Source organism: Dendrobium catenatum, unplaced genomic scaffold (genome assembly GCF_001605985.2).
Source record: "Dendrobium catenatum unplaced genomic scaffold, ASM160598v2 fragScaff_scaffold_1257, whole genome shotgun sequence".
In the NCBI taxonomy this organism is placed as follows: domain Eukaryota; kingdom Viridiplantae; phylum Streptophyta; class Magnoliopsida; order Asparagales; family Orchidaceae; genus Dendrobium; species Dendrobium catenatum.
This window is the reverse complement of record NW_021319719.1, coordinates 1,422-26,663: the sequence shown is the minus strand read 5'-3', so window position 1 is coordinate 26,663 and position 25,242 is coordinate 1,422. Positions and strand designations below refer to the sequence as shown.

The 25,242-nt window shown below is 34.7% G+C and overlaps 1 protein-coding gene across 1 annotated transcript in view; it reads right to left on the bottom strand.

Annotated features, from left to right (window-relative positions):
* Positions 1–13,603, bottom strand: part of LOC110100435 (nuclear cap-binding protein subunit 1) — a 30,142-nt gene extending 16,539 nt beyond the window's left edge. Inside the window, exons 1-7 of the mRNA XM_020827938.1 lie at positions 13,525–13,603; positions 12,740–12,824; positions 9,763–10,024; positions 9,101–9,171; positions 7,018–7,102; positions 6,418–6,486; positions 2,344–2,462 (exon numbers count right to left, since the gene is read on the bottom strand). Of these exons, the coding sequence (XP_020683597.1) occupies positions 2,344–2,462; positions 6,418–6,486; positions 7,018–7,102; positions 9,101–9,171; positions 9,763–10,024; positions 12,740–12,824; positions 13,525–13,603 (770 nt within the window). The remainder of the gene's footprint in view (positions 1–2,343; positions 2,463–6,417; positions 6,487–7,017; positions 7,103–9,100; positions 9,172–9,762; positions 10,025–12,739; positions 12,825–13,524) is intronic.
* Positions 13,604–25,242: the final 11,639 nt, after the last annotated feature.

Sequence of the window (25,242 nt, the reverse complement as noted above, 5' to 3'; positions counted from 1 at the left end):
TGTTTTCCAAGTTTGACTTAAAATCCGGATACCACCAGATCAGAATGAGGGAGGAAGATTTCCAAAGATAGCCTTCAGGACACATGAAGGGCATTATGAATATCTAGTAATGCCCTTTGGATTGACTAACGCTCCCGCTACTTTTCAGTCTTTGATTAACAGGGTATTCAAGCAGCATCTCAAGAAGTTTGTCCTGGTCTTTTTTTATGACATTCTGGTGTACAACAAGACTGTAGAGGAGCTACTAGAAATTCAATGCAAAATCTCAGCATTCAATGTGTATTCCTGAATAATCTAATTTTTCAATTATTCAAAGCCCTAGCCATTTTTTTTCACTATAGTATTTTAAATATTCTTGGTCCCAAGATACTTAAAAGTGTTATCTTTATTGATACACAAACTCAAAATACAGAAAAATTTAAAACAAAAGCAATTAAATATGTTTTTGTTGGTTACTTTCACTCAAAAAAGATACAAATGCTACCATCCAATCACCAAAAAAGCATGTGTTTGTTGATGTCACCTTTAATGAGAAAAATCTTTATTTTGCTATAACTTAAAAAATATCGTTTGCAAATGAATTATTTCTCCTAAATTTTTTTTCCTTATCCCCGCCCCAACTAATTCCACTCTAGAACCAACCACTCCACATATCAAGCTTTTATCATAACCACTTATTACTCAACAATTATAGATTTACTCAGTGAGGAAAGCATCTCAACCTACGAAAATCTCATCAACTTAACCAATCCCTAGCACTGAACCACCAAGCCCAACATCGCCCACATTATTCAATTCATGCAATCACAAAGATCGATGGGATTATTCTTGCCACCTCACCAATCCATAGATTATCCTGATTATTTGATGCTATCAAATGTTTCTGTAATTTTTATTTTTTTTTTAACAATAGTATATTTTATGCTCTTTTCTTTTTTTGTAGCTATCCAATGATGGAAAAGCATCCAATGATCATGGTAGGTTGTGCATAAGGCTTGGTAGACCTTTGGTTTGCTGGCTCGATTGGTCCTTGGCTGCTGATGGTTCACGGGTTGGCCGTTTTGAAGCATATGGTGTTGAGCTTGTTCTATTAGTTGTTTGAGCTAGAGTTTAGTAGCTCATTAATTCTCTAAAGGTATCTCATTATGAAGAATTTACTTTTGGAGTGGCCTTGTCCCTTCCCCTTTCTTCTTGTCTCTTGGGAAACCGTGGCTTGTTTAATGCATAAGAAATAATATGGGGTTACTGTTTTCCGTGCTTTGCCTCTTGGGTTTCCGGATGGCTGTTGTATTTTCTGTGTCTGGGATGATTCCCGTGGCTGTGGCTCCTTGGTTCCGTGCTGCCTCTTTGTCTCCCGCGGCTGCTGCTTCGGTTCCTGGGTTTGGAATGTTTTCCGAAAAGATTGGGGGGGATTTCTGTGCTAATGGTGCTTCGGTTCTTGTGGAAATTAATGTTATGTGGCTTTTGGCATTCCCCTACCTTGCCTATAAATATGATAAGATATTGTGAAGAAAATCAGTTGATTATTGTGAGCAAAATTGCTATTGACCTGCGGGTTATTGGAAAAGCTTGCGAGCTTTGTCCGTCTTGCGAGCTCTTTCCAACCTTTCGTCTCGGCTTCTAACCTCTTTCGTCTCTCCGTAAGTGTCACTCCATCTGTATCCTTCTTCTCAAAGTGAAGCAACTATAGGGTGTCGTGTCTTGGTTGATTTGGAAGCATTTGTTGAAGAAATTGAACAATCTTGCAGTGGTGGACCATCGGTTTGCTAGTCTTATGCACTTTTCTTATTTACCCTACAATTAGATGCATGTGAGGAACCCGCTCTGACGGTTGTCTGAGGATAGCGTCTTTTATTTTTCTTTATTTCCTTAAAATCCCTTAGTGTTTTCTTGTTGGATTTTGAAGTTTTAGTTATTTACTTTTATTTTAATAAAGTTTAGTTTAAGCTCTATCCATTATTCTCTTTGTGTTGGTTTTCTTACTTGTGTGTCTACATCATTATTTGTATTTATTCCATTCCCTAATTGTTACATATTTCCTACTAGAGGTTTTGCAACTTGAATAAATTCAACACAAATAATAAAAAATAAGTCACTCAACCAATTCTCTACAAGTTTTTCATCTAGAACATATATGATGCAACTCATGCCTATTGGAGGATCTACTAATTTTAGGATATTAAATATCAGAACTTTCAGTTGTAAAATAAGAGAAACAAACTAGAAAATTTCAGTGTTTAAAACAATTGATCAGAAGAAAGAAAATGTTCCATGATTTTATAGTTCAATTTAAAATGCAGAAAACTGAATAAAAATCTCTCTACTGTCTCATAATAAGCTTACAAATGGTGAGAAAACCATAGAATCAGCCTTGTTCGGCACTCCATATCTAAATCAGCAATTTTCTCAAACAAAGCACGTACGGCTCCAGCAACAACAGCAGGGAATGCTCCGGGAAGTGCCTGTAAATATTTGATAACAAAGGAGTCGAAATAGAAGCTATGTCACCGGTCATATCCTTTTCAACTAACCACATTCAATGGTTGAAGCTATAGAAACTAAAGGTCTGGATTACGGAGTAACAAAAGAAAATACAAGCCACACTTAATCTATCACATTGAATTTAAATTACTTCAGACTGGGAAATCTAACTGAATCATGTAATTATATTTTATGAATTAAAATAAACAACAAAAGTTATCTAGACTTTAAAAAAGGATAGTCCAATTATTTTATTCGAGAAACACTTGGGGAAAAGTTGCACGAAGCACATTAGAAACTATAAAACTTTAATAAAAAAAGTTGCACGAAGCATTACAATATATGAATTACCAAATAACCTTCAAACATACGATTAAGTAAATAAATAATAAGTATAAACTAATCTATAAATCAAGTTGGACACAAGATGTTTTTGCGTGGTTTGACACCCACTCAGCCTACATCCGCTCCAAGCCCTTCCCTTTGCTTAGGATTCCACAAACCAACTTACTACAGTTAGCCAAACTGCACTCCTTTAGCTCATGGATAGATTGTCATGTCAATCTTCATCCATTTCTTGTTCTAATCCTTCATATCATCTACAACTGGTTGGTTGGATTAAAATGGAATATGTATGTATTCACAAATAATCAGGCACTTCAAATTAAATCAAATATCAGTACATGGAAGTATGCACTCTAAGGTGAGCATCCTTAACCAGAACAATCAAACGTAACTGGCAGGCAAATGATAGATCCTAGCAAGTTGAATAAGGGTAAGAAATAAAGAGAATAAAATTTATTTTTCTTTTTACCTTGACAGAACAAGACAAGCACTTGCGTAAGACATTCTAAGCTAGAAAATTAAATTATAAGCATATCCATCTAACGAAACAAACAATTTAAGAAAATATGAGATATTGTATAGCATAGCATGCATCCAACCAAACACTAAAACACTATGTCACAAAAAATCCAACCTACAATAGGCTAACAACATTGCATTTTCATTTTGAAAATTTTACTACATAACATCGAAATACACTAATACCTTCCCCTCAAAAAGAAAAACAGAGACCAACTGAATTTAGAGAAGTACTTGAAAAGACATACTCCGAATTTAAGGCGAATTATAGAAGGATAACTATAACTTGAACATTAAGCCTTATGGAAACTACAATTTTAATGTAAAATAGTTAACTAAAAAAGTTTATAATTTTAATGGGTAGTTTACGTTTAAGTTAAATGAGTCATGTTTTCTTATTATGTAGCCAATGAAGTACTCGCTAAATCAAGGATCTAAGTCCATCTCACTCGAAAGAGTGCAAATGCACTGAAAATTAAGCAAGCTCTTAAAAAAATGTCTGTATCTACTCCAACGAACATATTAAATGCATAAACTTTAAAAATATAAGAATGGTGCATGGAAAAAAATAAATTGAATTTAAACATACCCAATTCTAAAAAGCATGCAACTGTCCTAAAATGATCATTCATTTCCGTTGAAAATTTGTACGCCCTCTCTATCAATATCAAGTTCATCAATATATATGCAAGCTTTCCAGCAAGTTACATTACCTATAGGGAAAAGTTGTAAATACCATATTTCATACCGAATTCTTCATATGTTAAAGAATAGGGACAAGATTTGAACAACAAAGGTGACCACATTGATAGAAAATCTCAATTAAAAAATCCTATCACCAAAATTCTACCAAATCTCAAAGAAACCCACATTGGGCCCCTGAGGGGAAGTTGGGGAGGGCATTTCTCTTTTTAATCCAATCGACCGGATTAATAATCAACGGCTGAGGACTTGGGGGGACATAACAACCCGACATTGTCTTCATCTCCTTTAATTGGCAATTTTGACGTCTCCTGCTTTTCTTTTAATAATAATAATTATTATCATTATCAATTCTAATAATTATTAATAATAATATTTTTATTAATAATTTTTTTATTAATAATAATTATAACATACAATTGATCCCTCTTCTTCCTCACTCACTCAAGTTGCAAATGAAATTGAAATGAGCTCATACTTGAATTTGACTTGGGCACAAAGGAACCAAATTGAGCATGAATACAACTTGAGCTTGAACATAAATGGGTGATCAATAAGATGCTTGATTTGAACGATCTCTACAAAGTTCTAATGAGAGGTAATTTATTTGAACAATAACAAGCAACTTGTGGTGATCACCTTATTTAGATGAAGAAATGGATGAATTCAATATCAAGTCCATCATATAGATTGCAAGTTACCTTTGCGAATCATCTTTGAAGACAATGAACTTGCACAATAAACCTATTTGTAAGTGATAAGAAGATCATGAGAAGGATAGTTTGATTACAAAGCCATGAATACAAGGACTTGGGACCCTTAGGTCTATGATTGCACAACAAGGTCAAAAATATAAAATCTTGAATGACAAGATTCTAGATTTTTAATCCAATGCTAGTAAGCAAGTAGAAGATCAATGACGTGCAAAAGACAACAAATGCATGTGATGTTCGTGCAAGGGTAATAACTTGTTCTTGAAGAAAAAATGTATAATGGGCATCTACAGATAAGCATAGAAGTCTATGATGAATGCAACAATGTTCTACGATCAACGTCAAGACATAAACAAACGCATTCAAACCTGCAAGCAATGAATATTGAAATTAACGGTAGTCTTCAGTGGAGGTGCGACCGCTTGGGATTGGAAGCAGCGATGAGCTGAGGTTTGGGATTCGATGGAGGCGGATGCTTGAGATCAAGAGGCGGGAGAAGAAGCATTCGTTCTTTATTTAACTATGCGCAAAGTGTCGTCTCGAGCAGTGTAAGAGGGATTCGAGCAGAAATCCCGAGATAAAGCCGAATGAACAGTGATATAGCTGGATTTGAGCAGGATTTCGGGCAGGTATGATTTTATTTCGATTTTGATTTTTTTTTTATTCCCTGTAGAGGTCAACAGTAGTCTGTGTCATTATAAATAATTAGATAGCTCCAATTTTTAAGTATTAGGTATGAATGAAAATGAACCATCCCCTTCATCTAAGTTTATTCGTCTTCACCCTAATCAATCCCCCAAATTCTAGAATTTTTGAAGAATTCAAATTGTAGTTTATCATATGATCCTCCCAGGGTTGAAAAACTAACTAAATGAAACAAGAAAGTTAAAATTTTAGTCCTTACAATCTTGGTCTTCTAAAATATTAGTTCGTTTATTTTTTTCAAACTCAAACCACTTTTTAGCTTACTAATGTCAATGTCACAAAGATGAAATACATAAGAATTTATAATAGAAAACAACCTAGATGATACTGTAAAACACAATAAAGAGCCAAAACTAATGGATATTTTAATCTTTTATCCTTAAGTAACGTAAAATTATCACTAAAGACCTGATTCCATCATTTAATAATGCATGGACCATTTTGTGACCTTGAAAAACAGGACCAAATTGCTGCAGGAAAATTTCAAAAAACAACTGTTCTATACTTTAAAAAATTTTCTTCAGAATCACAAACTCCATGTGCAGGTTCAACTCAAATGGTCACTATAACTAGAATTATGTTAATCATCCGGTCAAAAAAAAAAAACAATAAAAGAAATGCTGAAAATCTTAACGGGTGAGATGTCAATCATTACATCAAATATTTCAATAGGTTAGCCATTGGTGTTACGCTTTCAAGGGAGTTGATCTCTTCTAGTAGACCCATTGAATCGATGGAAAATACCATGCTACTTACATTAACAGCTACATGGGATAGAAAAAATTAGGCAAGTGTTAAATAAATGCATAAAAATATTTGACTTAGCATAACTAACAGCCGAAATTTTTTGAAGAAAATGTAAATTGTTTCAAGTATATAAGAAAATGAGAGCATATGTTTCACAAGGATCATCATTATCATCATCTTTAAATAAATAATATCATATTTTTACCTTGCAAAGGTCAATGATCACCAATGTATAATACATTGATTTAAACGGAGCTTGGGGAAGCAAAAGTAGCTGCAAGAAAAATGAAGCTATTAATATAAATTTCCCCATAAAAAATGATATGAAAAGATTCAGTAAGCTATGCACATGGGAAATTTTTTAAGTAGCACCTAGTAAAATTTACTTTCTGAAATTCGGTTAGGGTAGGTTTTCCCAGATATTTTATGAAGTAACTGTTCAATTTTAAGATACAAGACTTTATAAACATTTAAGAAATCCGCAGATAGAATTTTCATTTATTAATTCATTTGCTGATAGGAAAGGTATTTAGGGCCTCAGTTAAGTATGAATTCACATTCATATCTAGAATAACAAGGAATTTACTTGGTAACTATAAACCAAGCTGTTTATAGAAGACTATCAATTTTCGATGGTCCAAGAAATATAAATTTTGTTATCCATCTGTAATTTGCACATTTAATGCCTCATCAATCATGTAATTTTATTTGATCTACTGAGATGTATGCTGTGCAAGTAACAAGAATAAAAAGCCGGGTTGTTAGGTGCCATTGAAATAAGAACTTCAAAAGGCTAATGAAATACCTGTGAAAAAATTGTCTCAGCCATCAGATACTCATAGCGAAAGGGTACAGGCAGTCCAACCAAATAAGTTGCACATTCCTTGCGGCTAATCATTCCAGGAAAGATGCAAAAAAAAAAGATAACCAAGTTAACTTAAAAATTAGACTTATCAAGGGAAAATGTATACGCACCAGAATGGAATATTTTATTTTTAGTCTATCAAAACACAGTTGTTAGAATTAGTGCACCATTATAGAAACATGTCAAAACAGTGACATTGCATACTTGGCATCACATTCCATACAAATAGAGCCTCAGATTAAAGAAAATAAAAGAATTAAAATACTGCTCAAAATATAGCATGTCTCAGGAATTTCAATTATGTAGTGATTAAAGGCACCTGCAATTTTGAAGTAAGCATTTTATTGGGAAAGATTAACCAATCCGGAGAATAGTTTACTGTTGCACCGAAAGTCATACTTCAAATAGTAAGTTCGTAAATAATTCCTTAGAGGAATTTCTAAATAGAAGGTCATATCCAGCAAAATTTTGGATTTCACTTAAATCTACAATAATGCATTCAAATGATATATTTAGCACAAAACTTTTTCTTCTCTTTTCAGGACAAATATTCAATTTGTTACAAACGTGTTCCTATAAATAAAAACTTTTTCTTCTCTTTTTTTCCTTTATTTTTTTTTATACTTTTTTTATCTCTATTTGGAGAGAAAAGAGCATACAGTGGAATTTGAGAGAAAACAAATTAGGGGAGAAAAGCTCTAGAGAAAAACAATGAGATATATAGAAAGCAAGAGAGGAAGAAGAGAAAGAGAGAATTAAAGAGAGAACATCAGGATCGAGCTTGGTGGCTGGAGGAGAAAACGGCATTCTTTAAAAAGATCAGGATCGAATTTGATGGTTGAGGAAGAGCACAAGGGGCGTCGCATTTCACACATGTTAACAAAGAGGTGGGGGAGAGAGAGTACGTGAATGAGAAAAGCTTAGTCAAATTTTGCATAGATTAGGATTTTATTATATTATTTTATATTCAAGTGGACAGCGGGATAAGAAGGCAAGTTTGGTAAGGATAGGATTAAATAAGATTTTGTTTTTAATTTTAAATATATATATATATAATATTTATAATAAATAGACAACATATATGAAAACCCCTCTAGCGAAATTTTCTTGTTATTCACGCATCTCAATTTATGTGTCATTATCATGTGCACAAGCAAATTTCATGTTTGGAAATGCAAGACAACCTTGACAATATGACTGCTATTTGTCGATAATTTCAACGATCCGAAAGAAATGATAGCTCATTTTATGACTGAGCAACTTTATGCAATGTGGCAACCTTAGCTGTTTGTTTTCGATCACATTCACCTGAATCAAATGTGATAGGACCTTACTTGGAAATTTCAATGTTTTGAATGTGATGGTGTGATTCATTTCGTAATCAGACGATGTTCAGATAATATCAAGCAATCATCATTCTAGTCGTTGTTCAATCGAATTACATGCGAGTGGTTTTTCTCAAGTATATTCGATGTTTTGAATGCGTTGGTGCAATTTGTTTAATGAACGGAGAACGTTTGATTGATTTTGGTTACAGACGAGGCATTTCAAAATGCTTACCCACTATGTCGTGTCATTCTGTCATCCTTTACGCCATGTTTGCCCGAATTGATTCAAGAATATATACAGAGGTCAACAAAGCTTTAATTCATTATTAAATAATACATATTTTACAATTATTATTGAATGTATCATTATATTTTTAAGAAATTATTATTTGATGTGATTCATATACATGATATATAAGTTATGAGTGCTCTAGTTAATAAAAGTCCTTCACTTTGTGCTTTCCTCATTGAAACAAAAAGGAACCCTTGTGCTTTGCACTTTAACACAAAGCTGAATCAAGCAGTACAAGAAATCTTTTTTTTTTTTCCACTGACTATTGAGTGCAGAAGCAAAAATTTAATAGTTGAGAGATGTGAGGCATCAACTTGCAAAAACTTACCAGCTAAACAAGTTGGCACGCACATTAATTGAAAATCTTAAAAACATTTTCTACAAATAAATGTGTTTTACAAACCAGCCATTGAAGAAAAGAAGCACATCAAGCACATATTCTTCAACAACAAAACGATCAATAGGCTGCATATCCTGCAAAAACAAAGGAATGCATGTTAAAGAGAGGAATGATTAAATACATTGCCCAAGTCAAAGTAGAAAAGATTTGCAGGTTGCTAACAAACGGAAAGTTAGCAGGTGATAGCAGAAACCATCATTGTATTTCAGGGGTAGTGTCTTATATCATCATCATCGTTAAACTCATCCCAACAGTTTATGGCTGTCTTTATCTTCCTCAATTATTTCCAGTTAAGTGCTACATGAGTTGCTTTTTTCTTACAAGGATGGTATCTTTCATCCCAAACAACAACTAAAGCGCAGCAGCATAAAATCACCTTTTACTGTTATCATAACATCTTCACGCTACATACGTGAAAGAAAAGTTCAGACTACTCCTAACTCCAATTCATGTTTATCATACTTGGAAAAAGAACGTTAGTTTTATAAGACTACTAACATCACATAGTTCTTGGATTTTTCATTAATAATCTCTGAATCAACTAGCTAATAGCAAAAAAGAAGACATAAGCACCAACATTGGTAAGAGCATAAATAACAGAGACGGCAACCACCAAAATAGTTAAGGATATAAACATAACATATGTCAGCAACACAGTTACGTACCTCAACTTTATTGGAGGGAAATATATTTAATCTCTGCAGCCTTCTAGGATACTTAAGCTCAGCTTCATGTTTCTCCCTTTCAATAGAAATGGTAGAACGCATTTGTGAAACTGCAGATTGATGAGGGCAATTGATAGGTGAAAGGGTATAAGATTTCCCAGCTACCAGCTGTGCTTCAAATTGCAGGTACGGTCTTGGAACTGATGAGAAAAACATTGCATCATTTTCAGTTACGATCCAAGGATTTTCATAATGCACAAACCTTTTAAATAATATGGAAGTCAACTTAATATGTGCATCTATGAAGAAATGCAAGGGTCACCATCATCATTATAAGTGCTAGCCAATTTTTGAAAGTGACTGCAACATGAGGTTATAACTCTATTAATCGCAACTTCTAGAAATGTGCTATTTGCAAACTAATTTTCCTTCTTAATCCTTTCATACTAATTCTATTCACTCACCTTTTTAGTGCATCTTTTGCCCTCTATTTTACATACCTAAACAAATCAAGTCAATTTATTACCATTCTATATTAAAAAGATATTTCACTCCAAAAGGAAATCTACACAAAAAATCATTTGGTTATAGGTGAATCAATCAAGTTTGAGATGGTGACATCCATTTTTTATTGAGAAGACTTTTTACTAATCCACCTCATCAAGTGCTTATGTAGCATGAGTTTTTGCATATATTTTTTTTGTTGAGTTTAGTATTTCTCCATCTTAAATAGGGTAGATAAATTAGTATCAAGGAACTAAGTAAGAAAAAGAATAGGCCTAAGATAACATGACTAAAAGCTACTCAAAATAATTTGAGAATAATAAGTTTAACTCCTGATGAAGCATAAAGCAAGAATGAATTGAAAATATGGATTCATGAAAGTGGCCCCAAAGAATTGGGATAAACCTAAAAATAATGATGATTATGATGATAATGATCTTAAGTAGGTGTCTCCATCAATCCTATAATACAATTATTTCTTACTATCCTAACGACCACATAGTTACCATAAAATTCACATTTCTTAAACGCTCAAATTGACTTTAATGACTTATATCTTACCTAATACTCAGATCTACAAAGCATGATATATCTAATTGCAATTTTGAAAATCTACCACTGAAGTCTCCATGATAATCCCTTATATATGTAATACTTCTGAGGAATTTCGGCGATGTAAAAATTCAACTTTAAATCTAAAAATTCTTCCTATATGTATATCCTTATTTTTAACATATAAGATTCAAGATACTTAAACTTATCATATGTACAAATTACTTGATTAAATAATAATATAGATTAGTAATAATAATTCTCACATTTGTTAAAACTACTTATCAAATTATTGTCGTTTGTTCAATCAACCATTATCTTCATAATTGTTTTATTCATTTGTTCTCATTTTTCACTTTATAAAATATCTTGCCAGCAAAATTATGTAATTTACAAATAACTTACTAAGGCATACAACCTTGAATATTTTTTCTAATAACTTGCAAAGCCAATACAAAAAGATGCAACTCTATGTTGATCGTTAATGTAATTCTACTATGATTGAAAAAACAGTGGTCAATGCACAACTATGACAAAGGAGACTGCATCACATACACAATCTATAAGATCAAAACCCCAATGACAAAATGTTTATTTCCTCAAAGCCGCCAAATCTAGATCACCTGCCTTTTCAAATTCAATAAAAAAATAAAAATCATTTCAAAACTATGTATAATTTCCGCAGCTCAAACTCATAGGATCAATAAAAAATAAAAGCCAATCGTCTCAAAACTTTAATCAATAATTTTCATGTCAAAAACTTAGCTAAATAGAATTAATTAGTTTATAGTGATGAGATTTCTACGCCTATATTCTATTAACCACCCTATTAGCTTAATAATAAGATAAAAGCTTAATTCACTAAACAGATTAAAATTGTGAAGATCACCTTCATTATTAAAGATGAAAATCAAAATTTTTCCTCCCTAATGATTTTACATCCTCTTAATCTTTTTAAAGCATCTATTAAGCAAACTAAGCACATAATATATGTCTTTAAATCTGGCAAGATATCTCATCTAAACTTAAAATTTTACCTTAACGCATCGCTCTTCAAGCTAACTTAATACAAATTGTTGAATCAATCTACATTATTTTTATGATAATATACATTTTATTGCCCGAAGTAAATATGTTCCATCAAATCTTAACTCAACAATTTCTCAAACTAATATTTGATCCTTCCTTATGCCTTCATCTTAAACTAAACCATATTAGAAGAGGAAAAGTGTTCAACAAATTTTAATTAGTTTAGTGATATCTCAATATTATAATAGAAGGTGAAGCAACACATCATCATATACATAAACACCCAGGAGCAGGGAGAAATGCATTATATGATGGAAATGTATGGACATAATGGGGTATAAATAGACATACAAATAATCTTATTAGCCAATATATATGAGTTTATGCAAGAAAATGTAAGTATAATTCTTCTCCCAAAAAGATTGAATATCAAACATTGTCAGTGATACCTCCTAATCTTCGAGCTACAGTACCATAAAATTGATGCTAATTAAAATTTAATTTCAACGGGCAGCTATTCACTTGTAAGGACAAAAGACACAGAACATCAAAACATAGCTTGCTTATATTAGTATGTCCATGTTATGTTCATTGCACCATAGCATGAAAACACCCTTTAGAGTGGACTATAGATTTAGCCATCTTGCACTTTTGAGTAGACTATTATAGGCCTACACGAATATTGTAAAATATTTTTTATGACAGCCAAAATTCAAAGATTAAAAATTATAATTTCTGTAAAGTATGATATCCATCTGTGGCGTCAGAAGCACCAACAAGATGCCAAATCAAGGAAAAAAATAGTTAAACCATTTAAGAGCTAAAAAATATAGGTGGTGAGTCTTGTCTAGCTTCATACATCAAAGAGCTATGCACTCTACAGAGTACAAACCTTCTTAAGGATTCATGTGCTGTTAGATATGCCATGTTATTGCAAACTTGGTTGCCACCTATACAAGAATAAACGGTATCCTGTGCTAATAACAGAATGACAAACGTTAGATATGTCAAGATTACGCAATGGCTTCCTGTACAATAGTTTGAGGATGAAAAGGTTCTCATAGTAGTAAGTTAGTCAACCATGTTCATCAAAAAAAAAAATAAATGTTTGGTATATATGAAGAACGCTTCAAGCATGCAAGTCATCCACATCTTCAAAGACAAGATTTGAACAATGCAGGCGCACCTCCAGTGCGTTAAACACATATTGGTTTCAACTCAACCCAGTTATCCATTACCACTCAATCGGTCCATTAAGATATATATATATATATATTTGCATTTGTACAGCCTCCTCACCAAAGTGACAAAATGGATAACCTAAACTCTATTTTATGTTAATTCCTTCAAGTAACAATTTCAGTAAAAGAAGCAATTATAAACGCTTATAAATACCCAAAGCATAGAGTTTTGAAAGCCATTTTGATAGCATGCACCAACTCTACAATGCCCGTGTTTAATTCTCCTGCCTCCACTTTTGCTCCATATCATTCAACCTCATAGACTTACACAACAAGTTCCCTCTCTCCTCGTGAATTGCAATCCATACACTTAAACTGGTTCTTCATGTTCTACATTCCAAATCCTCTATGTCTACAACCTAATATTGTATCAAGTAAAACAACTATGTTGACCTGCTGAACGAAACAAAAAAGAGAAAAAAAAAATTTTTTTTACCTGCTACCTGCCAAGGCCACGTCGCACGCCTCTCGCACGTCGATGTCGCCTCACGCACGATCTCGCACGATCCTTGCATCGTTAAAATGAAACCGAGCACGTCATTCGCGCGCCCTAGCTTTCTCCCGACCTTCCTCGATTTCCCTCTCCCGCACTCTCCCTCTCTTGCTCGAGACCTTGCCCCATCGACGACGTTCCATTCCAGGTTGGATCGGAAGCTAAACACTTTGATCGGAGGCCACGACCGGAGCTAGCTCGCTGTGACAATAGCTTTCTCCCTTCCGCTTCTTTGCCTGCTCCGGTGCTGTTCAACTTTGATGCCTTCGACGACTTTCCCTTCCCGTGGATTGGAAGTTACGGCATTTAAATCGGAAGCAACAACTGGGAGCTCGCTGCTGTGAAGGAAACTTTCTCCCTGTTGCACGCTGTCCGACCCCGCTCCTTCGTCGACGTTCCTTTCTGTCGGATCAGAAGCTAGGACGGGAGCTCGCTGTTTGTGAAGGTAACTTTCTACCTCCCGTGCGCTACTCCGACCAAATCCCGTCAATCCGCCGTGCCAAAGGATTTTAAAAAAAAGTTAATTAAGTATAATTAATTAATATTAATTATAATTAATAATAATAAAAAAAGAGATGCACGCTCCCCTCCTACCTCGGTCCACGAGCCTCAATCGCCGACGACTCCCGCCGGGCCCTACGGTATACATTTCTAACTTAAATCCCACCCTCGACGCGCTTGATGCACCGGTGGATCCCCTATACGCGCTCTTGTAGCACGGTGGGGGAGGATCCGGTGCGACAAGAACGACGAAGCGGGTAAGCCCTATACACGCTCTTGTAGCGTGGTGGGGATGGTCCTCGACCTCGACACCGACACCGCCAACGACTGCTACGCAAGGTATGATCTCTAAAATCCCATTCTCGACGTTTGCGGCGGACCGGAGAACCACCTATACGTGCTCTGATAGCACGATAGGAGGGAGCCCGATGCGACGTATACGACGAGGTGGGTAAGCCCTATACACGCTCTTGTAGCGTGGTGGGGAGAGCTACTGGTGTTCTCGTATGGGTACTGCTGAAGGCCCCAAACACACTCTTGTAGCGTGGTGGGATGAAAATTTGTACGACCGTGATGTCTAAGGACACCTACCATACACACTCGAGTAGCGTGGTGGGAAGGCCCAACTCCCTTACATTTCCCCCAAATAGGAGATATGCCGGGGTGCTGCCGAAATTTTCACTGAAATACACAAGACTTGAACAATTTGAAGACCTCACTTAAGCAGCAATGCAGAGGACCCATACTTGAACAAAATACATTAAGAACTTGAAAATCAACATGACTATGAGGACTCGGACTTGAACTTGCAAGAACAGCAAGGGACTTATATTTGAACTTGTGGACCAAGTGCAAATGACTGATAGTAAAGGCTTGAATTTAATCAAAATAAAATGAAGACTTAAACCAAAATCAAGTCAATACGAATATGAAATTGAACTTGTAAGGATTTCAGAAGATCCTGAACAAAGACTTGAACTTGTACTCTGAATTCAAAACTAGAACAAGATGTGGACAACAAGAACTTATGCATTTGAGCTTGAACTGTACGACACCAAGTGAAATTCGCATTTGCGAGCATTAGATTCAAATCCGGATGAACTTAGCATGACAGTAGAAGACTTGAATGAATGTAAAAGACTCACACTGAGTTTGAACTCAAGTCTGAATGAAACTGAACTTGGACTCAGACACATGTAGAGAACAAAACATTGGTCACACACGAGGAAACTCAAGCTACAAGACCTCAATGCATGCAAATAAAGAATGTAGTGGACTCTTACAACAGTCTCTACGAGATCGGGTGCATCGTACCTGCAAGAATGAAATGCATAGATGTCCCCCGTACATGCACTATTGAAACCTCCAACACTAGCAACAATGCCTGTTGATTGAGATTGCAATACAGGAGACCAACAATCAAAGGACCGCACTTACAAGAAAATACAATCACCGAACCACCTGAGATTAGTGAAATGCGTAAGATGCAAGAACAATGGTTCTTCTACGAACACTTCCAGGAGGTCGTAGTGAATGCAACGGGTCCCCTACAAACAAGTACAATCAAGACCACCTGAGATTGGTGAAAGGTGGATATGGTGAAGGTGACAACGGCTCTTCTACAAACATTTCTGGAAGGTCGTAGTAGATGCATCATCCCCTACAAATGAAAACTTGTGGATAACAACAGTGTATTGTAAGTACAATGAATCACTGTGGACACAAGTACGGATATCACCTACGACATTGGTGATCAAGATCTTCAAGTGCGTCGGCTACAAGGGCAACCCAGTGTATAAAAGAGGACACCCCCTGGCAGAAGGAAAGGGATGTTTGAACAAGTTCAAATTAAACTTCTTTGTGTTCCAAAATTCCTTATCGATCCTGTACTCAGGAAGGAAAATAACTCTGGCATCCACAAATATCAAAAATATCAAGTCTACTACATTGATGATCCTGAAAAGAGTCCCTTTCAAAGCAAGGGCCACGGACTTCAAGAAAAAACCATCCCCGATGAATAAGAAAGGGGAGTCAACATCAAGATGAGGAGATACCTCCTAACATCAAGACCACCACCGCCACCGGATCTGCAACATTCGTACTAGCAGACAGAAGGCGTGAATAAACTCTCAAATGAAAAGTTGTGTGCATCCAAATAGTAGTTATTTGCACAACTACAATTATTTCAAAATACCCCTACATGTGCACCATAGTTTGCATACACATAGGTACATAAGGGGTAAATACAATCTCAACCCGCATAGGCCCCGGCGAGCGTGTTATTGGTACACACGTGACGTCTAGAGATGCTGCGCGGGTCAACAAGTGAATTCAAGTTCATACCCGATCCTCCTATACAGATCAATAGGAGTCGATAGGGTTCAAACCATTACAAATACACGGTTGTGGCGACCGGTGTATTCGTTTTAATACATTCATATTAGGCCTTAAAGGCCTATAATCAAAAGAATTCACTAAACAAAAGGCACGAAGCCTACGAAACCCGATCCTCCTAAGCATGTAAATAGGAGTAGACAAGGTTCAAATCATTGGATAAATATGCGGTCATGAAGTCGACCGGAATATTTATCTTATACATTCATATTAGGTCTTCAAGGCCTTCAACAAAGAAAATTCATGAACAAAAGGTACAAAGCCTACGAGGAACCCGATCCTCGATCAACAGCCCGGTCGAGTTGACAGGGTTCAATCAACATAGAGAAATGACCCTGAATACCCCGATGATGGCCGTGTTGAATGTAAATCTCAACCGGAGGGGTTCCCAAATATTTTTAAATGTCTCTCAAAGGCCCATTCAAAATCCAAAACTCCAAACTATCCAAAATCCAAGATCATTCCAAATCCAGATATTTAAAAATAAATGCATCCATTAAACACTTAGAGCAAAATCCATCCACCCTCCGCAACAGTTTGTCGGGGTGGACAAAAGAAATTTACTTCAGCTCACATAGAGCCAAATGCCTAGTCGAAAATATCACTATGATCCATTCTCAAACAATCTCCTGCTAGTAAGGACATGGTACATGTCCTCTAACCGGCAGTTTGCCGTCAAATGACACCGCGGGATAAACAGTTATGACCCGGGGCCCTCTGAACAGAGTGGTTTTGTCCCTAAATGGCACCACGAAATATCGGTTATGGCCAGAGCCAATACGCTCCTCATTGGCATCAAATCCTTGAGATATGAATCATTGGGATATGATCGATAGAGCACAATGCCCTCTGTTAGCTAAGGTGGATTCAAATTTGTACCCTTAGACAAACATTCAACCCAGGTCTACAAGGTCCCCATGGACGAAGCAACTCATGGCTGCTGACAAGGATCCTTCTGTCAGGTTGGGTCGACTACCTCCTCTGACTAAGTAGACCAGGGACCACGATGACCCGGGAGGACGGAACCATGGGATCTTGATCGGATCTATCATCCATTCCCCCACCATCCGCTTTAAGTGCAACTCCTTCACCACTTTATCGCAAAAATTACATTTCAAATATACATAGCTGTTCTCTCCACCGCCAATGTCAACTTATACACTATACTTCCAAGAAGAGTCCCTCCGCAATGACGTATTCGTCTTTTCTTTACCTGTAACTATGTCTCCTAAAACAAAAAATCAAATACACTAAAAAAAAATTAAAAAAAAAAACTAAACCCTAGTTTCTCTTAAACTTGCAAAATATATCCCTAAACTTAATAAAAATACCTAAAATCCAATGTGGAGTACTCCTTCCAAATCCAACATTTTCAAATACCAATGTTTATTGCCGCTACTATATGCCAGATAACACATATCTTTACGTATCTGATCGATGACTAGCCTTAATTGAAAGTTCTCTCGTGATCGGAAGGGGTAATTAACTATAGGGGCTTGCGCCTATAGGAAACCAGAACTCAGATTATAAAGTCCTTGCAAAATGAGGGCGAAATCTCTGGGTAGTTTCTTATCTACAAATTCATCTGCATTTCAAAATTTACCCCGGAACTTAATTCCATTAAAACTCCCCTCGCCAAAAAAAAAAGAAAAGCAAACAGCACGACGGGGAGGTCGGGGCCGAATTTTTGGAGCCCACAAACTAAAAAGAATAAATGTTGGTATTTCAAATGACAATTTCTAAATAATTTTTGGCTCAAGAAAAACAATGATCAGCATGAATCACTCTTTACAGACATAGGATTCAATTTCCCTTAAGTCATATTATAATTAATCAGATTTTCTGTGAGTGTAGTGTTAGGGTTTAGTAGGATATGGGTCCTTACTTCCCATGAGCGCAAGCACTTATAGTTAATTATCTCTCTTAACGCATAAGAGAGAACTCTCGACTAAGGATGAATAATTTAAGGTATTTTTATTCTCAGTTGTAAGGAAAAATCGAGGTAAACCCAATAAAGATCTCATGGTTCCGTCGTCCCGGATATATCATATGTTTTAGTTTACCAACACTAGCGATCGTTAATCGTAGTGTCCAAAAAATCTGATTAGAAGCAATGGGTTGCCTCCTCTCAGGACTCCTAAGTAAAAAATGTGATTATAAGTGGGTTAAAATTTATGGAAGTTTAGGGTTTACATCTTTTAGAATACCCGGCAATTAATTTAATTTGAGATTTATGACTTCGTTTAGAAGCTTGCGGAGTCCAATAAAAGTAGCCCAATGACTTTAAAAGTGAGTCTTATGGTTTTCATTGGAAGTTGCTCGAATAGCAAGTTTTACAACTTCCCTTAGAAGACGCCTGTTTATTTGACTAGGTTTTAGGTCTTTTGTGATTTTAAAAGTGAATCTTATGGCTTCATTGAAAGTTGCTGGAATAGCAAGTTTTACAACTTCCCTTAGAAGACGCATGTTTATTTGAGTAGGTTTTACGTCTTTTGTGATTTTAAAAGTGAGTCTTATGGCTTTCATTGAAAGTTGCTCGAATAGCAAGTTTTGCAACTTCCCTTAGAAGACGCCTGTTTATTTGAGTAGGTTTTACATCTTTTGCATTTCAGAAGTAGCTTGATGGTGGGTCTTATAACCTAGCCTCATAGGCTAAGCTGCCCATTTGTTTAGTTTGGATAGGTCTTATGACTTCCGTTTAAAATTGCCTATAATTTTTATTGGGGTTTTAGGATTGTTATACATCCTGTAGAACGTTCCCTAATGTGTGGGTCTCAGTGCTTCACTTAGAAATGACCCACCGGTAGGTCTTACAACCTAGCACTATAGTCTAAGCTGCCCGTTTGTTTGGTTTAGATAGGTCTAATGGCTTCTACATTTAATAGCAGCTTAATAGTGAGTCTTACAACCTAATCCTACAAACTAAGTCGTACGTTTGTTTTATTTGAGGATTTGATGTTTTAATTAGAAAATCCCCAAAGAATAGGTCTTACGACTTTTATCTGAAGTTTCCTGGTAGCTTAGGTAGGTCTTACGACTCTCTTTAGACAATCTATTGAATAATAGCATCAATTTCTTTTTTTTTCATTCGATGAATTTGTACATTTTAGCACTTTTAAAGGCCATACTATTATCAAATATGACTCGGCGTGGTACTCCAAATCGATAGACAATATTATCCCGAAATAATTTCATCACATTATCTGCTTTAATTTCTCTTGAAGGAATTACTTCAGCCCATTTTGACAAGTAGTCAACGGAAGCTAGAATGAATCGATGAAGAAAATGGTGGTTCTATAAGACCAATTATATCGGTACCTTAGTTTTCAAATGACCATGACATTACTGTAGGATGTATCAGGTTGGGCGATTGATGCATGATATCTCCATATACCTGACATTGGTGGCATTCCTTAGCATGGTCGATACAATCTTGAATCATACTTAGTCAATAATATCTCATACGTTTGATTTTGACTTTCATTTTTAGATCAGATTGATATGCACCACATAATCCTTCATGAACTTCAGTTATAACTTTTAGGGCTTCATCAAGACCCAACATCGTAGCCACATTTGATCAAATAATCTACGATATAATGTATCATTCACAAAAGCATATCTTAACACTCTTCAAAATATTTGTGAAGTCTTGGATTTATTTTTGAGTAGTTTATTTGATTGATCAGTCGATTTGATTGAGAAGGAATTATGAAGTTTCTTAATGAAGAGAGAATTGTTTAGGAAGATTTTTAATCAAAGGGGAATTATTTATAAATTGTTTAATTACAATTGGGAGGGATTTATTTAACACAAGAGATCTAATTTGAATTCAAAATATAAGAGAGAATTATTTAGGAAAAATGATGAGGAATAGAGGAAGAATGTTTATGAAAGTATTAATTATAATTGGGAGAATTAATTAGAGAAATAAATATAATTTGAATTCAAAATTGAGAGGAAATTATTTAGGGAAACGTAGCTGATTTGGGAGGGAATTATGGGAACCTATTTAAGGCTAACAATAAGGTGATTTAAGGATAATGTTTAGAGTTTGCTAAAATTAGAATTTCTTAGGTTGTGAGGGCTCTAGCTACAAGCTACAGATTTGGGAGAGCCGGATCTTCCTCTCCAATTGAAGATCTAATTGTATATTGTATTCTTCTTCTTAGTTATTTCAATAGAAAAGAGATCTTGTGTGTATTTCTTCCTAAATTTCTTGTTTCATTGTCTGCTTTTGTTGAAATAATATCTACTTCCTATCAAATTGGCATCAAAGCACAATTCGGTTACCTATGATGAGAAGAAAGGTAGAAGTGTTAGAAGAAGAATTAGACAATTGAAATTTGATTTGGTAAAGATTTAAGATTTCGAAAAGCAATTTTTAGCCATCCATGAGAAGATCGACGAGAAGTTTGCTACCATGAAGGAGATGATTAGGAAGATGCTCGAGTTCCAAACCATAATAATGTGTTGAAGGCGAGGGAAGTCACCGCAGGCCAAGGAAGTGGGAAAATTCTTAATCTGATAAGAAGAGGGAAAAATCATGAGGTAAAAATATTGGTAGTCAAAGAATATCCATAGCTGTTTTTGGATGATTTGACGGGATTATCACCAGAAAGAGAGATAGATTTCACTATTGATTTGTTATCGGGTTCATAACAAGTGGCAAGGGCACCCTACAGAATGACAGTTAAGGAATTACCGGAGCTAAAAAGTCAACTACATGAATTGTTAGGTAAAGGATTTATCAGGCCAAGTTCCTCGCCATGTGGAGCTCCAGTATTGTTTGTGTGAAAACAGAGAATTTGAGAGGGAAAAGCTTGAATTTTATTAAGCAATCTACTCCCTATTTATATATCTATACAAGGGGTATCAATAAGGAAACAAATAACTCTAATAATAACATGAATATAATTATTCCTAAATCGATGGGAGGAATTAATGCAATCCCTGTAGTCTTCCCACGGATTACTGTTCACAGCCGTGGATATCTTTGGGATTGTAAGGTTGAGATTTAACAGTTTGTAAAGAAGAAAAATAAGAGCTTCAGAATGTGTATAAATTAGAAGGATTTGAACAACCTTACTACTAAAACTAAATATCCTTTACCCAGAATTGATGATTTCTTTGATCAACTAGAGGGAGCTACTGTTTTCTGTAAGATTGATTTGTGTTTTGAGTATCATCAGCTACACATTAAGGAGGAGGATATGGCTAAAACTACTTTCAGAATCAGATATGGTCATTATGAGTTTGTTGTAATACCATTTGAAGTGATGAATGCTCCAACAATATTTATGAACTAGATGAATAGAATTTTCAAATCATTTCTGGACATTTTTATAATTGTGTTTATAGATGATATCTTTATTTATTCAAGAAATGAAGAGAGTCATTCTAGTCATTTGCAAGCACTGTTACAAAAACTTAAGGAAAATAAATTATATGTCAAGTTTTCAAATTGTGAATTTTGATTGAGCAGTGTAAACTTCTTTGGGCATGTGATTAGCGGTGAAGGTATTTCAATTGATCATAATAAAATCCAAACTATTGCAGAGTGGCCAAGGCCAACTAGAGTTTCAGAAATTAGGAGCTTCTAAGTTTTGCTGGTTATTACAAGAGATTTGCAAAAGGATTTTCTAAGATTGCAATGTCATTATTCATATTAACTCAAAAGGCATTAAAATTTAAATGGAATGATCAGTATGAATTAGCTTTTCAAAAGCTAAAGAATTATTTAAAGATTGTCCTAATATTAACAATTCATCAGGTTGGGAAGGATTCCAAGTTTTTTGTGATACTTCATTGAGTAGACTTGGATGTATATTAATGCAGCATGGTAGAGTGGTGGCATATGCTTCAAGGCAATTGAAAGTTCATGAAAGAAACTATTCCACCCATGATGTGGAATTAGCAGCTGTGATTTTTGCACTCAAAATATGGAGGCACTATCTATATGGAACAAATGTGAAGTGTTTATAGATCATAAGAGTCAAATATATTTTCAATTAAAAAGAGCTTAATCTAAGGAAGAGAAGATGGTTAGAGCTTATCAAAGATTATGAATTGGATATACAATATCATCGTGGAAAAACAAGTGTACTTGCAGATGCACTAAGCAGAAAAACTCTTGAATGTGCAAGTTGGCTAATCACTCAGCTGAAACAAATTAGAGAAATGAAGAGACTAGATATTTTAGTGGTTAATCAAAAAAACATCAAGGATATGTTATTAAATCAGCTGTTGATTTAATCCACTTTAAATGATAGAATATATAGTTAATTACATCAAGATGTGAAGTTTCAAGATATCCTAAAGAAAGTACAGGCATGGCAGTTGGAAGATTTTGTAAGGGATAATGGAAAATTGTTGACTTACAAAGACATGATATGTGTTCCAAATATTGGTAATTTAAAGAAAGAAATATTAAAGGAACCTCACCTCTCTAGCTATGAAATTCATCCAAGCAGCACAAAGATGTACAAGAACCGAGAGAGTTACTTTTTGTGGTCAGTATAAAAAAGGAGTGTTGCAGAATTTATGACAAAATATATTCTATGTCAAATGATTAAAGTTGAACATCAAAAGACAGGTAGGAAACTATAGCCATTACCTATACCTGAGTGGAAATGAGAATAAATTGCAATGGCTTTTGTGATTGGACTATCCAGGTCAAGGAAGAATCGGGATGCTACATGGGTTGTTATAGATAGATTAACCAAGTCAGCTCATTTATTACCAATCAAACAAACATATTCAGTTAAATAAATTGACAAAGATATATGTTGATGAAATTATAAGATTGCATGGAATTCCAAAATCAATTGTCTCTGATAGAGATGCCTGATTCACTTCTAGATTGTGGAAGAAGATTTAGGAAGCTATGGGTAACAGACTGATTTTCAGTATATCATTTCATCCTCAGACAGATGAGTAATCAGAAAGAATAATTCAGACTTTGGAAGATTTAATGTGGTTGCGTTTTAGATTTTGGTGAAAATTGGAAAACTCATATACCATTAATTGAATTTGCATACAATAATAGTTTTCAATCTAGCATTCAAATGATACCGTACGAAGCACTTTATGGAAGAACGTGCAAAACACCCTTGAGTAGGGCAGAAATAGCTGAAAGAAAAATAATTGATACTAAACTGATGGATGATGCTACTAGAAAAATCAAATTGATCATAGATAGACTAAAGGCAATACAATACATACAATTACAGTATTATGATGCAAAACACAGTCCAGCTGAGTTTGAAATAGGATAATTTGTTTTCCTTAAAGTCAATTTAATGAAGGGTGTACAGCGATTTGGGAAGAGAAAAATTGAGCCCACGATTCATGTCCTTTTGAAATCATAGAGAGGATTGAAAATATGGCCTATATATTGGATATGCAAGGAATTCATAACATATCAGTGCTTCGAAAATATGTATCAAATGAGTCAAAGAAAATCTAGTCAAAATCAATCGACTTGCAACCTGATTTGAAAAAAGTTGAAGAACCTACGAAAATACTGAAATATGAATAGAAAATTTTGATAAATCAGGAAATACCTTTTGTAAAGATTTTATGTAAAAATGAAACAAAAAAATGCCACTTGAGAGAAAGAAGCAAAAATGAAAAATCAATATCTCAATCTATTCAAATAAGATATGTTTATTTATTCTTGTATTAAATTTTAAGGATGTAATTTTTATAATAAGGGGAGATTGTAAGAGCCAATTTACCCTGGCCAATTCAATTGAACCGGTCGACCAGCCCTCTTATCTAATCCCACGAACAGAGATGGACACGCGACCTATAGGGGGTAGAACGCGAGTGCTGACGAGTCTAGAAGAGTAGGTTTGCGATTCTGAGCAAAGGATCGCGTACGTAGGAGTAAACAAACCACTACTCGTGAGAGAAAGGCTATTTTGTTTATTCCTGGAGAACAAAATGAGAGAGAGAGAGAGAGTTCTGGCGAGAGGAACAGCTGAGAGGAAGAAGGAAGAATGTTCGTTCATTTTTTACGTAAATCCTTCCATATTATCTCTTCTAAATAGTGAGGTATGTTTAATTAAAGGCAAAAGAAGAGATCAAAAGCTGAAAGAAAGAAACTTGGAGGGAAAGAGGAAAGAAATTGCGGATTTTCTTCTAAAGTTCTTTTATTATTTGATAGTGGAATAAAAAATAAGTATTTAAAATATTAATTAAATTTGATCTTAATAAAGTTTGAATTAAATAAGAATTTATATTCTCATTTTCTAATTGAAGCAGCATTATTGTTGTAGGAAAAGTTCCATTCTAGTAAAAGTATTGATACAACAGTGAAGGAAGGAGATTTTGTAATGAAAGAAATTTTAGTGAGGTAATTATTTAATTTTATAGAAATTTTGGGATGAATTAGAGCTCTTTATGTTAAAATAAATTAGGTTATCGTTGTAAGAAGAATAGGAATCATTGATGTTGCTTTATAATTGAGAACTCCAAGTTCAAGGTTTAAGATCTTATTAATATTATTTGAACAGCTGAAGATTTTTATAATAAAGTTGAAACGAGTATTGGAATCTATAACAAAGCTCGAGGTTTGAAAAGAATTAAAGCTTGGAAACATTCAAAGTGGGTAATTACAGTTATGTATAATTTTTAGTTCATATTTTCATTTTCATTTTTATTTAGAATGAAATATTTTTTATAATTATTTTACTTAATTTTTTGAGACTCTTATGAGTAATGCAATGTATATGAATATGTGAAAGAGATATATATAGCTAA